Below are 17,944 nucleotides of genomic sequence, written 5' to 3'. Positions count from 1 at the left end.
TAAAATTTAATTAAAATAAATTATTATAAGTTGAAGATAATAATAATAATAATAATAATAATAATAATAATGATAATACTAGTTATATTATAAAAATGATAATAATAATAGTAACAATAGCAATAATAATGATAATAATCAAGATATTAATAATAATAATAATGATAATAATAATAATAATAATGATAATTCCATGATTCAGGCTACCCAGTTTGACAACCCTGATAGATATGCAGTAACTACACTTACTATTTCAAGGTTGGATAATAAATGACATGTACTATATGGTTCAAAGTAATTGAGTCTTTGCCACAAACTCTGATTTTTACTCTATTTTTGGGAAACCCAATGAATGTCATAGACCTTAGTTATTTTAAACTATCAATTCTGTTATATTAAATTATTTAATCTAAGTTTGAAAAAGCAAAGGTTTACACCAGTAGGTTGCAAAGATATCAGGACAAAGACTCAATTCCTTTGGTACGTAAATTACAATTGCCATGTTTTAAAGGTTGAAAACTACACTTGGTTATGATTGGTGAACTTACACTGACGTTAAGAATTGCAAATTAAACGTTCTATGGTTTAAAAATTGGTATATATATAAATAACATTTACCATGTTTTCAAGATTGTTTAATTACATGGTTTAAAGATAAGTAAATTACACTTGCCATGGTTTAAAGATAAGTAAATTACACTTGCCATAGTTTAAAGATAAGTAATTTACACTTGCCAAGGTTTAAGGATAAGTAAATTACACTTACTATGTTTTTAAGATACTAGGCTTTTAGGGCGCTTCGCGCCCATCTTCTATTTCAACTTTTAATTGCGGCTTTATCTCTGAACATCTTCTCTTTGTACAGTAAAAAACAAAAACAAAAAAGTTTGCGATTTCATAATATTTTTTTGCGCATTTTCAAAATTTTTCAAAAATAAAAAACTTTTAAACACAAATTTTTAAAATTTTGATCATTCATAAACCTTCCCTGGGTCACGTGAGGTCCCACAAAAAATTTGGGCCCGATAAGTTCAGCCGTTTTGACGTTTATTGGATACAAACAAACAGACAAACCGACAGACAAGCCAAATTTAAATATAGAAGTAAATTACACTTAAAATGGTTTAAAGATAAGTAAATTATACTTGCCATGGTTTAAAGATAAGTAAATTACACTTGTCATGGCTTACATCTGGTAAATTCCATTTACCATGGTTTAAAACTGGGAAATTACACTTGCCATGGTTTAAAACTAGGAAATCCATTTACCATGGTTTAAAACTGGTAAATTACACCTACCATGGTTTAAATCTGGGAAAAACATTTACCATGGTTTATAACTGGTAAATTACACTTACCATGGTTTAAAGCTCGGAAATTACACTTAACATGGTTTAAAACAGGTAAATTAGACCTACCATGGTTTAAAAAAGGTAAATTTCTCTTACCATGGTTTAAAACTGGGAAATACACTTACCATGGTTTAAAACTGGGAAATAACATTTACCATGGTTTAAAACTGGAAAATTACACTTACCATGGCTTAAAACAGGTAAATTACATTTACCATGGTTTAAATCTGGTAAATTACTTTTACCATGGTTTAAAACTGGGAAATTACACTTACCATGGTTTAAAACTTGGAAATTACATTTAACATTATTTAAAACAGGTAAATTAGACCTACCATGGTTTAAAACAGGTAAATTTCTCTTACCATGGTTTAAAACAGATAAATTTCTCTTACCATGGTTTAAAACTGGGAAATTACACTTACCATGGTTTAAAAGGCTCAGTTTCATTTGCCATAACAGTTTTGCCATAATTACACTTGCCATAATACCTTTGCCATAAGTAACACTTGCCATAAGTTACACTTGCCGTAAGTCACACTTACCATAAGTTACATTTGCCATAATGGTTACACTTGCCATAATTACACTTGCTATAATTACTTTTGTCATAATTTTCTAATTTTTAAAAAGATATAAATCTGTCTTTTTTTATTGTGAATGCGGAAAGTAAGGGTAAACCAATGGTTCGAGAGAGCAACAACTACACCTATGTAGCCAATACCTCGTTTACAGAAGTGAAATATTGGAAAAGTTCTTTTAAAATGTGCTCTGCTAGAATTCGAACCCGAATTCGACCTGTCTCTGAATAAGATTTGTAATTTGTATTCAATATGTAATTCAAAGATATATATATAAATAATAGGCTTTTAGGGCACTTCGCCCCCATCTTTTATTTAAATTGTGAACATGTTCTTTTTGTTTACATTTTGAAACAAAGAAGAAAAAAATTTCGCGGATTTTTAAAAATAAATTCGCGGATTTTCAAGAATTTAAATTTTTTTACAAAATAACAAACCTTCAAAACAGATTTTTTAAAATTTTTAGTATGTCGTAAACATTCCCTGTGGTCACGTGATGTCCCACAAAAAATTTGGGCATCGCGGTTCAGCCGTTTTGACGTTTATTGGATAGAAACAAACAAACAGACACCCAGACAAACAGACAAACAGACAGACAAGCCAAATTTATATATAGATACGTCTGTTAATTCGAACCAAATTTAATTTTGATTATGGCAAGTGTAATTATAGCAAGTGCAATTATAGCAAGTGTAATTATGGCAAGTGTAATTTATGGCAAGTGTTACTTGTGGCAAATGTATTATGGCAAATGTAATTATGGCAAATGCATTATGGCAAATGTAATTGTGGCAAAAGTATTATGGCAAAAGTAGTATGGCAAATGAAACTGAGCCGTTTAAAACTGGGAACTTACCCTTACCATGGTTTAAACTGGGAAATTACACTTACCATGGTTAGAACTGGTGATTTAGAGCTGCACTTACCATGTTCTAAAGTTTGGTTAATTTAAAACCAAATAAACCTATGAAACCCCACTTAACCCTTAATTAATTAGAAAACTCTAATTAAAAAACAAAATAATACAAAAAAGCAGCATAATATATTTGTTTTTGTGTGGTTAGGAATGGAGATGGTTACAGAAACCTCATTTTCGTTGAGGTAAAATCTTTTAAAATAAGTTTCTATTATTGACGTAAATGTTATCGACTAAAATCTAAAGATGTGTCTTGAGTTCCAGAATAATTAAAAATCAAGTTTTTTTTCAATACAGGGTTATCCACAAAGTATGGCACTGTAAAGACGTCTTCAAATTTTTCAAACATGACGATCCAAAGGTTAGACTTATTGGTTTGTAAATTGCTTTTTGTTGATTCGGCATAGAAAGACAGATGTTTACATTTGCAGGGAATGTAAGGAAATAGAAAGTTTAAATTCCTTACAGTCGTCCCTGAAGTCTCATCCTTTGTGGGTAACATTGTAAATAGAACATAGCTTTATTAATTTGTATTTCAGAATAGTTACTCTGCAAGGGTTCTTGAAAATACACCTTTAAACAGTGTTGTAATAACATTAGTTACAAACAGACCAACAGATAGGTATATTTCCTTCTTTGACTCTGCTGTATAAATCAGCAATTCTCTTTCAGGTAGAAACAAATGGATATCTTAAAAAACTTAGCTCTCACTCTGGTTACAGGGTAACCATAGCAGATTGAGTCTAAAACCCTGTAAATGAAGGGTTCACTGAAATATTATCTACGATGGTGGACGATTATATCAATATATTGACGACGACTTGTAAAGCATGGATAAACAGAAACATAGAAACAAAGATAGCTGTCAATTAGAAAAATAAAAATTCGTCTTTATTATATTGATATACTTGCCTACCGTACACCGTCCCTTAAATATTTTAGTTTGGTTCAGTTCTACATAGAACCTACAGACCTTCCAGGGAAGGAGTTTTCAGTGACGGACAGGAAATAATTGAAATGTAAATAAATCTAAAAAATTCTGGCCACTTTTTAAAATAATTTTGACCAACAAATAGGATATAAAAACTGCTAAGAGTGAAAGCAGATTATTTAAGGCAAAAGTGCATTAATTCCAATAATTTTCACTATGAACTTCTTTCAGTGATGTATGTTTTTTTGAAGTATTTTAACGGTTTTTCGTTGTTTAACAGTTTTTTAAATTCAACTATTTCTAAAGAGGAGATATTCTACTGAGAGAGAGATTAGATTTCGAGGTTAAGGAATTCTTTTCATTCAGGTAAACTTCATGACCTGGAAACTTCATGACCTGGAAACTTCATGACCTTCAAACTTTATCACCTTGAAACTTCATGATCTTGAAACTTCATGACCTTGAAACTTTATGACCTTGAAACTTCATGACCTGGAAACTTCATGATATTAAAACTTCATGACTTGAAATTTCATGTCCTTGAAACTTCACGACCTTGAAACTTTATGACCTTGAACTTCATGACCTTGAAACTTCATGACCTTGATATTTCATGCCCTTGAAGCTTCATGACCTTGAAACTTCTTGACCTTGAAACTTCATAACCTTAAAACTTCATGACTTTGAAACTTCATAGTTTTGAAACTTCTTCATTCTCATACTTCTTCATATTGAAACTTTTATCTGGAAAATTCGTCATATTTAAACGTTTATCCTTGAAACTTAAAAGCATTGAGTTTTTTATTAATATATTTTTTTTAAAGTGTTAATTAAATTTCAAACCCTACATAACTTGAATTCTATTAAATTTTGATTCAAAGCATCTTAATCATATTTCTACCAAGGAACTCCTTCTCCCCCCCCCGCCACCAAAAAAATGAATATTGTTGCGAAACAAAAAAATACAAAAGAATATAAAAAAAATTGTTTGAATTGTTAAAATTATTATCTAAAATTTTATAATTATTATTTAAAAATTATAATATTATTATTTTAATTTCATATTTCTAGGGTTACAGCTAGCGATGGTAGACAAAATGCTACAGCCAGGTAGTAATTGGTAATTCCATCAATCAATCAATTAAAGAATTTGATCAATAATTGATTTTTTCTATTTTTCAGAGTAAACATTACAGTCCTCAACATAAACGACTGGGATCCAAGGAAACAAGGCTTTTGAACAAATTATTTAAAACATTTTTATCTGACCTTTCAATAAAAAGTGCCATCATCTATTCACATGTAGTAAAGCAGAAAAAAATAACAATAATAGTGACAGTAACAACCATATATACAGTGAGTAAGACAAAATAAAACTGTGGAATATGAAGACGACTGTAAGATTTAATAAGTCCAATAAACATAATAATAATAATAATAATAATATAATATTATTATTATTATTATTATTATTATTATAAACGTTAAACAAAGTGATTGTGCAGTGAATACACAGACAATCTTCAAATAATAAGTTTGTTTTAAAGCTTGGTAAATCTGTTATAAGAACATCAAATACACATCAGATTGCTTAAATGACGTCTTCAAATTCTTCAGTTTTATGGGCCTCACTGTTATAAATATATTCTTATAATAAGGCATCTAAATGTAAGAAGAAAAAACTTATAAAGGCACTTGCAGTCGTTATTCATTCCTGCCAAGTTCTAACTCTGTACCTATATTAGAATACAGAATTAGATAGATTAATAAAAAAAAAACAATCTTTCATTCCCTAAGCTTAAAGTAAAAAAATTTATTTACAAAAATGTTCATTTCTTTTTAAATAGGTTTCGGTATACTCAATATGAATTCTATGTATCTAAACCATCTATATCCGGTTCTACGAGGTAAGTTGAGGAAAAGTCTATTAATTTTATATTTTTTAACTCTTTAATTCCCCCCTTTTTTATTTTTTTTTCCGAAGAAATTTTAGAATTTTATGAAACTAGGCTTTAGGGCGCTTCGCGCCCATCTTCTATTTCAATTTTTAACATGTTCACTTTGTGTAAATTGTAAAAAAAAAGTTACGGATTTCATTAAAAAAAATTGCGGAATTTTAAAATTTCATTTTTTTTATCTATCTATCCATATATCCTTCTATCTATCTATCTATCTATCCTTATATCCTTCTATCTATCTATCTATCTATCCATATATCCTTCTATCTATCTATCTATCCATATATCCTTCTATCTATCTATCTATCTATCTATCTATCTATCTATCTATCTATCTATCTATCTATCTATCTATCTATCTATCTATCTATCTATCTATCTATCTATCTATCTATCTATCTATCTATCTATCTATCTATCTATCTATCTATCTATCTATCTATCTATCTATCTATCTATCTATCTATCTATCTATCTATCTATCTATCTATCTATCTATCTATCTATCTATCTATCTATCTATCTATCTATCTATCTATCTATCTATCTATATATCCTTCTATCTATATATCTATCTATCTACAGGATTGGGAAGATAGATGTTTATGACGGAGATAAAGATGATAGAATATCTCTAGATCTGCGTGGACCAGACGCTAGGGACAAACAAATACAATTTTTATCTATTTATTATATGAAAAAAATAAAATAAAGGGTGTAGAAAAAAGCACTTCACAGGTTTTATTCTCATTAATTATTATTATTCCCGATCATAATTAAATTGCACTGTGAACTATAGACAGAAGGAAAAGGTCAAATTGATGTGACATCACCTGCAGTTACATATATAAATTTATAAAATATATGTTTTTCTCATAGCTTTTCAATAACAGGAGATATGTACAGTTAAGTACAATTTACTCTAGATATGTACAGTTAAGTACAATTTACTCTAGATATGTACAGTTAAGTAAAATTTACTCTAGATATGTACAGTTAAGTACAATTTACTCTAGATATGTACAGTTAATTTACTCTAGATATGTACAGTTAAGTACAATTTACTCTAGATATGTACAGTTAAGTACAATTTACTCTAGATTGACGTCATTTGAATACCTCTCGGGTGTTCCATTCCCAAGAGCCGTCATTCAGAGCAGAATTAACCAAACCTGACATTTTCTTGACCATGTAGTCCTGAAATCATATTAATTTCATTATGGTAAGATAGTTATTACGAATTAGGAGTTAAAGAGAAAAAAGTGTTTTTTTGTTAGCACCATTTAATTACATTTGTTCAAATTTGAATATTTTTTTGTTTGTCCAGAGTGTTTGGGATAAGTCCCAGTGGAGATCTTTTTGTCAGGTTTTGTATTTGCAATCATTTAATCAATTAAAAACAAAATTTGCGTAATTTCGAGTACCCTTCCATGTACACTGTACAGCCTTACATGCCAGATTGTTTAAATTAGGGTGAATATATCGCCATTGTTTGTCTTCTTCCATTCCTTGTCTCTCCTGCATAAGTCTGCATGTCATTGTCACATAGAGTAATAAAATGAAGAAGTGAAGCTGAGCTCAGATGTACACAACCGACCTGTCTATTAATTAATTAATAGAGCGGTCGGTTGTATACATCACGATATGTTTACGTATCTAACACTGTACACTTGTTTATAGAGTGATCGTATTTCTAATTTTTAGATTTTCTTTCTTTATTTAAATCCAAATTAAATATCTATCTGATTATCAATACTAATATTCAAATATCTACATAAAACAACCCCTTAGAAATACGATCACTCTTTATACAAGTGTACAGTGATAGATACGTAAACATATCGTGATGTATACAACCGACCGCTCTATTAATTAATTAATAGGCGTGGTTGGTTGTGTACATCTGAGCTGAGCTTCACCTCTTCGTTTTATTACTCTATGGCATGTCACTTTAAATCACAATTGAAAATTATTGAAAATTTAAAAACAAGGTTTCACCTGATACTCTCTTTCTAGAATTAAATTAATTATATTTTTAGAGATTTACAATTTCTAAACAGTACAGAAGCTCATCTGCTTGTCGTTGCACAAGATTCAGGTACTCAGACTGTTCAGAGACATAGACATAGACAGATTCATAGACACAGACATAGACAGATTCATAGACACAGATATAGACAGATTTAAGACACAGACATAGACAGATTCATAGACACAGGCATAGACAGATTCATAGACACAGACATAGACAGATTTAAGACACAGACATAGACAGATTCATAGACACAGGCATGGACAGATTCATAGACACAGACATAGACAGATTCATAGACACAGACGGATTAACAGGCACAGAAGACAGCTTTACAAACAATATTTATATAGAAAGACAGACTGACTGACATACAACGACATACAGAAAGACAAATAAAGATATAAACATAAACCCAGATTTAAAGACAAAGCCAGACGCTACAGGTTTTATAACGGAAAGACGAAAATATGTATAAACACAGCTAGAATCAGTAACAAACACGGTCTGAGAAAAAAATCCGTCAAAGATCTAAAACTTTCCAAATGGCGTCGTAAACATTTTTTATATTTCAAACTTTTGTTCCTGTAGATCAATTGTTAATGTTTGAACTATACAAAGTTACACCGTCAGGTTGCAATTAGAAAATTAGAATTTGTGTGTTAAGATCTTGTGTAATAATTTGTGTACGATTCCCATTGGTGCTTTTAAACATACAGCTATCGTCCTTTCATATAGTTTAAGGAATACATGCCGTAAAATGTATCAAAGACGATCTTCTCTTACCTGTCATATTTCATGGGACACCCTTTATATCCTCTTTTTATAATAAAAAAATAAACTAGGTGTTCCTCCTCGCCAAGCCTCTGTACCTGTTGTTGTCAGATTCTCTAAAACTTTAGGTAAATTGATTCATAAGAAAAGCATATTTTGTATAAATGTACTTTGACTGTAAACTTAACTTAAAAGGGCTATATTCTGATTAATTTCTAAATGTTTTCCTGCAGTAAATATTCAGTAATAAACCACACTTGAAAATAAACAGTTTTTAAAATTACACACATTGATATCTAATTCATACCTGATCAGACAAAGCTTTTAAGGTTACCGTTGTGAATCGGGCATTACCATCTTTTTATGTATATATGATCACTTTAAATTATGCTAACAGTCCCTTTATTAGTTTCAGCTCGGAAGGTAGATGACGAAGCAACCCCAAGCTCCTTAATCATCTGGGTTCTCAGTCTTGTTATTGTTCTCTCCACTCTAATCATTACTTGTCTAATCATCTACATCTGCAGAAACAGAGGAAACTTCAGCGGAGGTCGTCTGCAATCCAGGTAAAGGAAAATTAGTGGCAGTCGTCTATAATCCAGGTAGAGCTAGCTTTTGTGGAGGTCGTCTTCAACCACGGTAAAGGAAAATTTAGTGGAGGTCGTATTTAATCCAGGTAGAGGGAACTTTAGTGGGGGTCGTCTTCAATCCAGGTAGATGAAACTTAAGTATAGGCCGTCTTCAATCCAGGGAGAGGTAACTTTTGTGGACGTCGTCTTCAACCCCAGTAAAGGAAACATTAGTGGAGATCGTCTTAAATCCAGGTAGAGGAAACTTAAACAAAGGTCTTCTTCAATCCAGGTAGAGGAAACTTAAGTGGAGGTCGTCTTCAATCCAGGAAGAGGAAACTCTAGTGGAAATTTTTTTTTTGTGCAGGTCGTCTTCAACCTTGGTAAAGGAAACTGCATTGGAGGGCGTCTTTTATCTATGTAGAAAAAACTTAAGTATAGGTCGTCTTTAATTTGGGTAGAGGAAGCTTAAGTGGATGTTGTCTTTAATCCAGGTAGAGGAAACATAAGTATAGGTCGTCTTCAGTTCAGATAGAAAAAACTTAAGTGGACGTCGTCTTCAATCCAGATAGAGAAAACTTTATTGGATGTCGTCTTCAATACAGGTTGAGCTAACTTTTGATGAGGTCGTCTTCAACCCGGTAAAGGAAACTTCAGTCTTTAAACAATGCAAAATTAAAATCAGAAAAGGTCATCTCAAATTCATTAGACTCGTCTTAAAATCCTTTCAATTCCAAAATTTAAGTAATATGTACTTGGCTTTCATGCAGTTTTTTAATACTTCTTATATTTCAGGAATTCTGGAAATGAAAATGTGACCTATCTTCAGAAATACCCAGGTTTGAGATACAGTAAGACCCAAAAACTTTAGAACAGGAAGACGACATTTGAACAAACCTTTATAAAGCGAAAAGTTAAACCAGAGGCTTAATAGGGTCTGTGTACAATGCACAATTACCAAGTTTCTTTTTCATTGGACTTAATTAAATTATGACTTAAGTCTCACAGTCGTCTACTTATTCAACAGTTTTATGGGTATCAATGTAGATCATTTTAACTATTGGTTCATGGAAAACATCTCCTAAATGTTGTAATATCAGGGATTTTTACATTTTAATCACCTATGAAAAAGAGGGGTTAAGGATTTATGCACAAATGTAATAAACTCGTTTTTCCGAGCATTTGATCTTATATATGTTGAGAATACGAAAACTCTTGCTATGTATTCATATGCCTGGGATGCACTGTATTACAATGTACATTAATAATATAGCAAATATAATGTATTTTGTATAGTATAGTACACTACATACAATGTGCAATTGAATTCTCGATTACAATATATCATACAAAAAAAATTCACTTAAAACACTATTTATATTCTAGATAAATTAGCATCTAAATACATTTTCATTGTTTGATTGTTTGTAATTCAGAGTTACCTACAAAGGCTTTGAGAAGTTAGAGACGACTGTACGGAATTTATTTAGTCTTGTTTCTTATATTCCTTCCCATACCCAGCAGCTAGACACTGTAGTTTCTTTCTCAGATATTTTAATGTAACTTTAAACATCTTGATTTGATACAGAAGTACAAATTAAACCTTTAAATATCTTCATTTTTAAAGAGGTTAAGTAAAGTCCCATATCATGTGTGGGTACCCTTGTAACTCATACTCATATATAGTAAAAATAAGGAATGAAATAAATGAATTTGAAAACCTGTAATTTTCTTCAGAATTGTTTTTTTAGGCGGGGGTAGCAGCGGGGCAAGCTTTTCTAGTCTAGGGGTCAGCTCATCTAGTTTATATAAACAAAGATCAGGTTACTTCTGTCAATTTCTTTACTTTCATTGTATGAAAGACATTATAAAAAAATTTTGCTAATACATTTAAAGATGTTTTTTTAATGTCTACTCCTATATTTTCTGAAATTCAAATCCCTAAACCATCCACTCAAATCAACTTATTCAACAAGTGTTGCGGTATAAAGGCAGTAGACTTATACAAGATATATCCACCGTTTACACCGTTAAAAAAGTAAGATACATGACATGACAGTTGGGGAATAGTTCCTCCATGATTTGTTAAGTTGTTTGATACCAAAGACAATAATACAAATATTGTATGGGATGGGAGTCATGTTATAGTAAAATTGGCTTGAAAGTAAAATATATTTCGGAAAAAGATATTTTTAACGAAATAAACTGCAAAAAGCCTTTAATATCTAATAAGGTATATGGAAGACGACTTTAATAACTATTTATCAACCGTCATGTTTCATGAGAACACCCTGTAGTTAAAAAATACTGTCTGTTTCCTTAAATTAATGGATTGGTGCAACTTAAAAATTTGCCAAATTATTAAAGAAGGCGTTAAAAGGGCTAAGTTAACCTTGGTATCGTCATTTTTTAAGAGTCTTATGTCGTCTTTACAGTCCAAATATTTGTGGGTAACCCCATATTTGTATAGACTCTGGAAGTGAACTAAAGGAAATAAGAAACTCTGTTTCACCAAACCAACGATCTGAAAGATCCACAGGTTTTTATACTTAAAGGGACTGTACGTAATTTTAAGTGTCCATTCATTCAACAAAGTGGCATGGTCCAATTCACAGCATTACCCCTTTAAACCTCACTCCTAGAAACAACTTAAAACGTATTGAGTTCTGGCAATTAATTTGAATATCGTATTCACCCATAAGTTTTAATGGACACCATTTTGATTCAGTCCTTTCACTCATTATATGAAGGGTCACGTGAATTTATGACTACAGTCCTTTTTATTTGTAAAAAATAATAAACTAAAGTAAATTTGTCCTCATTTAAAATCTAGTTATCAGAGGAAGTTTCCATAAAAAATGCTGTAAATAAAACTAAATCATGAAATTGATGAAATAACACCTCAGAGACCGAATTTAAGGAATTTGAGCCGAGGCTTAAATGTTACTTGCGGCTCAAATATAATTATATTCAGAGTTTCACGATGTAAGTCGGCGTATTTAACAGTCTTTTGGCGGATTTGAGACGTGGCTCAAATTCATTAAATTTGGACACTAAGCAACTACCTTATGAACTGTTAAGTTACAATGTAACTGATTTAATCCGTAATTTAGGATCTAGACGACATCCACCAGATTTACAAACAATGCACGATCAATCCTTTATTTTTAAACCAATGAGGAACGAGATTAGTCAGCTGCCAATCATAGGGGAGGAATCAATGTCGGCAATCAATCAATCTATTAATCAATCCCATGGATCTGCTGCCTCTGTCAACTCAAGGAACCAAGAACTGGTTTTGAATGAGTCCTCGGATGGATATCTAACTCCGAACCCGGTTCAGTCATCCAATTCGTCCAGACACATGACAGGAAGCCTATTCATGAACTCATCCAAAGATCACCAAAGACCCTCCAGTCAGGAAAAGACAATAAGAGCTGAATCAACTCCACTGAAGTTGAACTCCAGTAAACCTAACAAAACACTAAACCAAACAAGACAAGAGGAAAAAGAAGGATTAAAAAATCCGCGAGTTTTAAAGGACTCTGATAACCAAAGTTCAAATTCTCATCTGAACAAAAATCAGCAAAGAGATTCCTGCAGATTTAGACCAAAAGCGGATCATCAGAAATCTTATCGCAGGTAAACCTTAGAGAAAACACTTTTATGAAACTATTGTGTAGTTTATCATTCATGCTATAACGTTCGGTTTTTATAATGTTTGACGCCGTAAATTTAATTATATGACATGCCATAAGGAAATCATCGTGCTATAAATAATGTAATACTGTGCTATATAACTTAATTGGCTCCCGGATTTTCTTCAAAACTTTGGGATATTTCTTGAATATTTTAATCTTTAAATTTTATTGCATCAAGACAAGCACACATACATTTCATATAATTGCATTATTATTTTGATCTCCCTAGGGTTGAGAAACCTGATGAGTCTGATGGAAGTCAGTTAGTTCTAAACCCTTTCTCTAGTAATGGCAACCTAGGTCTTCTAGCAATCTCAGGTTAATTGACCCATTTATGACAATTAGGTCGTTAATTGAACTAAAATAATCTTCAAATTCATCAAACTTTTGCAATTCCAGGGGATATAAGTTCCAAAACTAACACTTGGCCCATTTCTAACACTGAGTGTTAGCAATGGGCCAAATACCACCTTTCATTTTTCCTTTACAGTCCCTTTAACTAGGTAAATAGGGATGTGAATTTAAAGATTTTGCATTTAGCATAAAAAAGGCTTGTCAAATATTGTAAAAAAATATGAAAACGTTTAACTGAATAAATAAACTTTAAATTATGTATGTCATTAATGTAAAACGAAATAAATATATGAATCTTTAAAAAAATGAATTAACTTTTTATATTAGATGTGAGAAGGTCAAGTTCCCCAAGTGAGTCCAATATTACCAGCGTCTCAGGTATCTATCTATGCATATAAAAGTTGTAATCTCTGTTTGTCCGATCATAACTCAGGAACCTCAGGACCGATTTTTCTCAAATTTTGTTTGGGAAACTCGGGAGACCCGCGGGAATCTTCTTAGCTTGGTTTTGAGATTTTAAGTTGAGTTGGTCGTCTTTAATCGTAAAATATAGTTAAAATCTTAATCTACGACCAAGTGTGGATCAAACGACGGGAGTAAGTACTTATGACTTATGAGTAACTTCCAAGCTAGATTAGTGTAAAAAGTGCATTGAAACAGATCTTGCTGATTTTAATAAAGGTTTTGATTGATGTTTTTTTTTCTCTAAAAACTATAGTATTATAGTTATATATTTAATATGTATATATACTAGCTTAGGAACCCAGCGTTGCCCAGGGTACTCATAGTTACTCCCACAGTTTACCCGAACTTGGTCGAGTTTTACCTGAAAACTAAATTTTCGCTAATAAAATCGACCCACTCAACTTGGAATCTCAAAACCAAGCCAAGACCATTCCCTTGGCTCTCCCGAGTTCCCGAATCAAAATTTAAGGCAAATATGTCCAGAGGTTCCTGAGTTATGATCAAACAAACAGACAGACAAAAAGAGATTACAACTTTATATATACAGATGCAACTATATCTATTCAGTGTAAATTTGAATTTGAATTGTTATTTTTAATTTTCAAGTGAACTTCAATTGATGAGGGGCAAGACCTAGTCACATTGGTGCCTTTAAACCTTTTTCTGGTTCATAATGTGGAAACAATCTGTCTTTTTTAAACCTTGGAAACTGTTTAATTATGACAATTTCCTTCAATGTTTTTATAGAGAAACCGCACTTAAAAATAATCAATTTTCTAGGATAAAAAAAACAAGTGAAGCATGTTAAAGTGGTTAAATATAATTAATAATTAGTAATTAGTATTTATGTTTTTAGGAAGAATGTACAATCCTTTAAATCCTTTAAGTGGGAGTAAGAGATATGAAAGAGCATCTAGAAGGTATATTTTATTTTTAAACAAAAGCTAACGACCATATGAAAGAGTTAAACTAGAAAGAGAAGTTCAAAGTGTTCATTTTACAAAGATCCTAAAAGCGTGAGATGAAAAAGTTTAATACATCGCTTTAATTCGTTTATCTTTCTTTTTTCAGGGTTAATTCTGGTTCACCAAATATCAACGAGGTTGGATTACCCCTGCAGTACAGTACAAGTGTACCGGAGCTACTGCAGTACAGTACAGGGGTACAAGAACAGTACAGAACCAGTGTACCAGACTTAAACTCAAACCTAGTATCTGCTCTGGTGTCTAGTCCTTTATACCAGAACCAGGAGCAGGCTAATAATCCAGTTCCTAGGTCAGTCTTAATCCTTAATTCACAATCTTTAAACCATCACTCTCAATCTCATTACCTTAATCCCTAATGCTCGATCCTTATTCCTTTATCCTCAATCCTTAATAATTATCCTCAATCCTTAATCCTTCATACTCACCCAAGGTTGTATAATAAGGTTCGTTACTCTCGATGAGCGAGAGTGACGTCATATGAGGTTTTTTCCATCTACACGACATTTTCCACACATTGGAGCGTTTCGAGAGTAACCTGTCTTATTATACAACCTTAATTCAACCTTAATCCTTGATCTTAATAATTAACCTTTTATCCTCAATCATTGATTCTAAATCCTTAATCCGTAATTTTTAATCCTTATTCCACAATCCTCATTCAAGATTCTTAATCATTAATCCTTAATTCTCAATCCTCAATACCTGATCTTCAATCCTTAAAACTAAATTCCGATTCTTAATCCTAAATCCCTGATTCTCAATTGTTAATCCTTCATGATCAATCCTAACATATAGATTCTAAATCCTTAATCAGGAAAATTCCTGATTCTCTATTTTTAATCCCTCATTCTTAATCCTTAATTTTTAATCCTCAATACTAAATTCCAGATTCTTATTCCTTAAATCTGAATAATTTTTATCGTATTTTTTTATCCTCTATACCTAATCATTAAAATCTCAAACTTTACTATATAAATATATAAATATATAAATATATAAATTTCAATCTTCGATTCTAGATTTTGATCCTTTAATACAGATTGTAAAATCTTAAACTTAAGAATACTTAGAGTGCGCGGTAAAACTTTAGTAACAACAATAAAAATATTTTTGTGATATTAAAACTATTTGTTGTCAGGTTTCCAACCTGTTTTTTTTCTAGAAGCTTCTCAGAATCCAGCCTTGTTCAATCCAAATCAAAATCAAGTTCAGTTAATCAAAGGTGATTTTTGTCGTCGTCGTCGTATATCAATAGAATGAAGACGACCTTCGATTTGAATTTAGTTTCTACCAAACTTTCAAACATAATTTATAACACTTAATGAATAAACTTTCAGTAAATGAAAAAATGAATAAATGAATAAATGAATAAATGAATAAATGAATAAATGTAAAAATGAATAAATGAATAAATGAATAAATGAATAAATGAATAAATGAATAAATGAAAAAATGAATAAATGAATAAATGAATAAATGAATAAATAAATAAATGAATAAATGTATAAATGAATAAATGAATAAATGAATAAATGATTAAATGAATAAATGAACAAATGAATAGATGAATAAGTGAATAAATGAATAAATGAATAAATGAATAAATGAATAAATGAATAAATGAATAATGAATAAATGAATAAATGAATAAATGAATTAATGAATAAATGAATAAATGAATAAATGAATAAATGAATATATATAGAGTTGAATGGCCGCGAAGTTCTATTAATAAAAAGGTCAAGAAACTATCCTGGGATACTGGGGAGGTGTGCTATGACAGGTTAATAAAACCACAAGTAGTACACTAGATCTCGTCTTTAAAAATTTAGGACTTTTTCGTTCACAAAAACCCTGAGGCAGAAGCCCAAAGTAGTTACTCGCATGCTGTATTTAATGACAAGACAAAAAGATAGAGCATGCGCGTTACTCCAATGGGCTTCTGCCTCAGGCTTATTGTGAACGAAAAACCCCTAAATTTTGATTAGAGGGCATCTAGTGTTATATAATTATTAATAATCTATGATGAAATCGTTGTATTTTTTAAATGTAAATTAATTAAACTCGCCTGAAAATTTTACCTGAATTATATGCTTAAGCTTAGCTCCTTATTTTTGCTAATAAGTTATAAACTCATTCACTCATTATGTCGCAGGAATATCCTCATGTCAACGACAGAAAAAAAACTTTAAACTGATATTTTCCCTCTTTTCAAGCTACACGTTTGAAAGGAAACAAATAAAGGCTGTCAAATGACATCCTCTATTTTTCAATTGACAGCCTCTATTTGTCAATTGACAGCCTCTATTTGTCAATTGAAAGCCTTTGTTTGTCAATTGACAGCCTCTATTTGTCAATTGACAGCCTCAATTTGTCAATTGACAGCCTCAATTTGTCAATTGACAACTTCTTTTTCTCAATTGACAGCCTCTATTTGTAAATTGACAGCTTCTTTTTGTCAATTGACAGCCTCTATTTGTCAATTGACAGCCTCTATTTGTCAATTGACAGCCTCTATTTGTTTCCATGTTGTTTATAAGCTAGATAAAAATTGAAAATTTAAACCGAAAGTCGTCTTCATTGTATTGGTATACACGACGAAGACTGTATATTGTAGGGATATGGAGACCTATATGACTGATCTTAATATGGCAATGACCCCTTACTCAATATCTGACAGGTAATTTTTGAAGAAAAAAAGTACAAATGATTTTTAACATTTTTTCTTGTTGTGAAATTTTTAGATTTTTTTTTCAGGGAGAACAATAATACCCAAGATATTGCTTACTTCTAGCAGATAAATTTTTTTGTGAAAACTTTTTCATAAAAATGAAAATAAATATTACTTTATTCTTTGTATTCAAGTTTATAGAAATATTTTTTTTAAAGTATAGGAAAATAAATATTCTTTTTTTGGCATTTCATGAATAAAAACTTTGTAAAGGCGTTTTGATTGCAAAATATTGCTAAATAGTCATGCACCCCCCCCCCGCACCAGCTAAGGAAAGTAAATATTAACCCTATATTCCGGTTGGGATGGATTTATCATTCTACCCACTCACCCCATGTGTTTTTTTTTCTATGAAACTGCAAATATTCCTCTTTTACGCCAAACTGGTAGCTTTCAAATGTCGGCCAATTTGGTTCATCCGTTTAGCCAGTTGTAACAAACATATAGACTTGTTACAAATGCCTTCCTCCAAAAGTTCTTTTAAGTCTGTATCAATCAAGATACAACCCACTCTCGAACTCTATATTCTCCAAAAATACTTTAGTCTGTTTCAATCCAGATACAGCGATCTCTGTATTCTTTAGTATGTATCGT

The 17,944-nt window shown here is 31.1% G+C and overlaps 1 protein-coding gene and 1 long non-coding RNA gene across 2 annotated transcripts in view; both read left to right on the top strand.

Annotated features, from left to right (window-relative positions):
- Nucleotides 1-17,448, top strand: part of LOC111716387 (protocadherin Fat 4) — a 25,010-nt gene extending 7,562 nt beyond the window's left edge. The window contains exons 12-35 of the mRNA XM_023491832.1: nucleotides 203-258; nucleotides 2,998-3,034; nucleotides 3,389-3,471; nucleotides 3,792-3,854; nucleotides 4,087-4,146; nucleotides 4,852-4,890; nucleotides 5,607-5,687; nucleotides 6,324-6,398; nucleotides 7,066-7,104; nucleotides 7,778-7,836; nucleotides 8,616-8,672; nucleotides 8,954-9,110; nucleotides 9,909-9,952; nucleotides 10,865-10,936; nucleotides 11,584-11,652; nucleotides 12,227-12,755; nucleotides 13,044-13,132; nucleotides 13,496-13,546; nucleotides 14,490-14,553; nucleotides 14,705-14,908; nucleotides 15,782-15,841; nucleotides 16,325-16,402; nucleotides 17,237-17,299; nucleotides 17,377-17,448. Coding sequence (XP_023347600.1) covers nucleotides 203-258; nucleotides 2,998-3,034; nucleotides 3,389-3,471; nucleotides 3,792-3,854; nucleotides 4,087-4,146; nucleotides 4,852-4,890; nucleotides 5,607-5,687; nucleotides 6,324-6,398; nucleotides 7,066-7,104; nucleotides 7,778-7,836; nucleotides 8,616-8,672; nucleotides 8,954-9,110; nucleotides 9,909-9,952; nucleotides 10,865-10,936; nucleotides 11,584-11,652; nucleotides 12,227-12,755; nucleotides 13,044-13,132; nucleotides 13,496-13,546; nucleotides 14,490-14,553; nucleotides 14,705-14,908; nucleotides 15,782-15,841; nucleotides 16,325-16,402; nucleotides 17,237-17,299; nucleotides 17,377-17,413 — 2,166 coding nt within the window. The 3' untranslated portion in view covers nucleotides 17,414-17,448. The remainder of the gene's footprint in view (nucleotides 1-202; nucleotides 259-2,997; nucleotides 3,035-3,388; nucleotides 3,472-3,791; nucleotides 3,855-4,086; nucleotides 4,147-4,851; nucleotides 4,891-5,606; nucleotides 5,688-6,323; nucleotides 6,399-7,065; nucleotides 7,105-7,777; nucleotides 7,837-8,615; nucleotides 8,673-8,953; nucleotides 9,111-9,908; nucleotides 9,953-10,864; nucleotides 10,937-11,583; nucleotides 11,653-12,226; nucleotides 12,756-13,043; nucleotides 13,133-13,495; nucleotides 13,547-14,489; nucleotides 14,554-14,704; nucleotides 14,909-15,781; nucleotides 15,842-16,324; nucleotides 16,403-17,236; nucleotides 17,300-17,376) is intronic.
- On the top strand, nucleotides 4,085-5,005 carry LOC111716385 (uncharacterized). The gene is made up of 3 exons (XR_002768473.1): nucleotides 4,085-4,146; nucleotides 4,852-4,890; nucleotides 4,963-5,005. It is a non-coding gene; the product is annotated as an uncharacterized LOC111716385 (long non-coding RNA).
- Nucleotides 17,449-17,944: the final 496 nt, after the last annotated feature.

The sequence above is a fragment of the Eurytemora carolleeae genome, unplaced genomic scaffold, assembly GCF_000591075.1.
Source record: "Eurytemora carolleeae unplaced genomic scaffold, Eaff_2.0 scaffold1175, whole genome shotgun sequence".
Taxonomy (NCBI): Eukaryota; Metazoa; Arthropoda; class Copepoda; order Calanoida; family Temoridae; genus Eurytemora; species Eurytemora carolleeae.
Note: the sequence above shows the minus strand (reverse complement) of the source record. Positions and strands in the feature narration are given on the sequence as shown.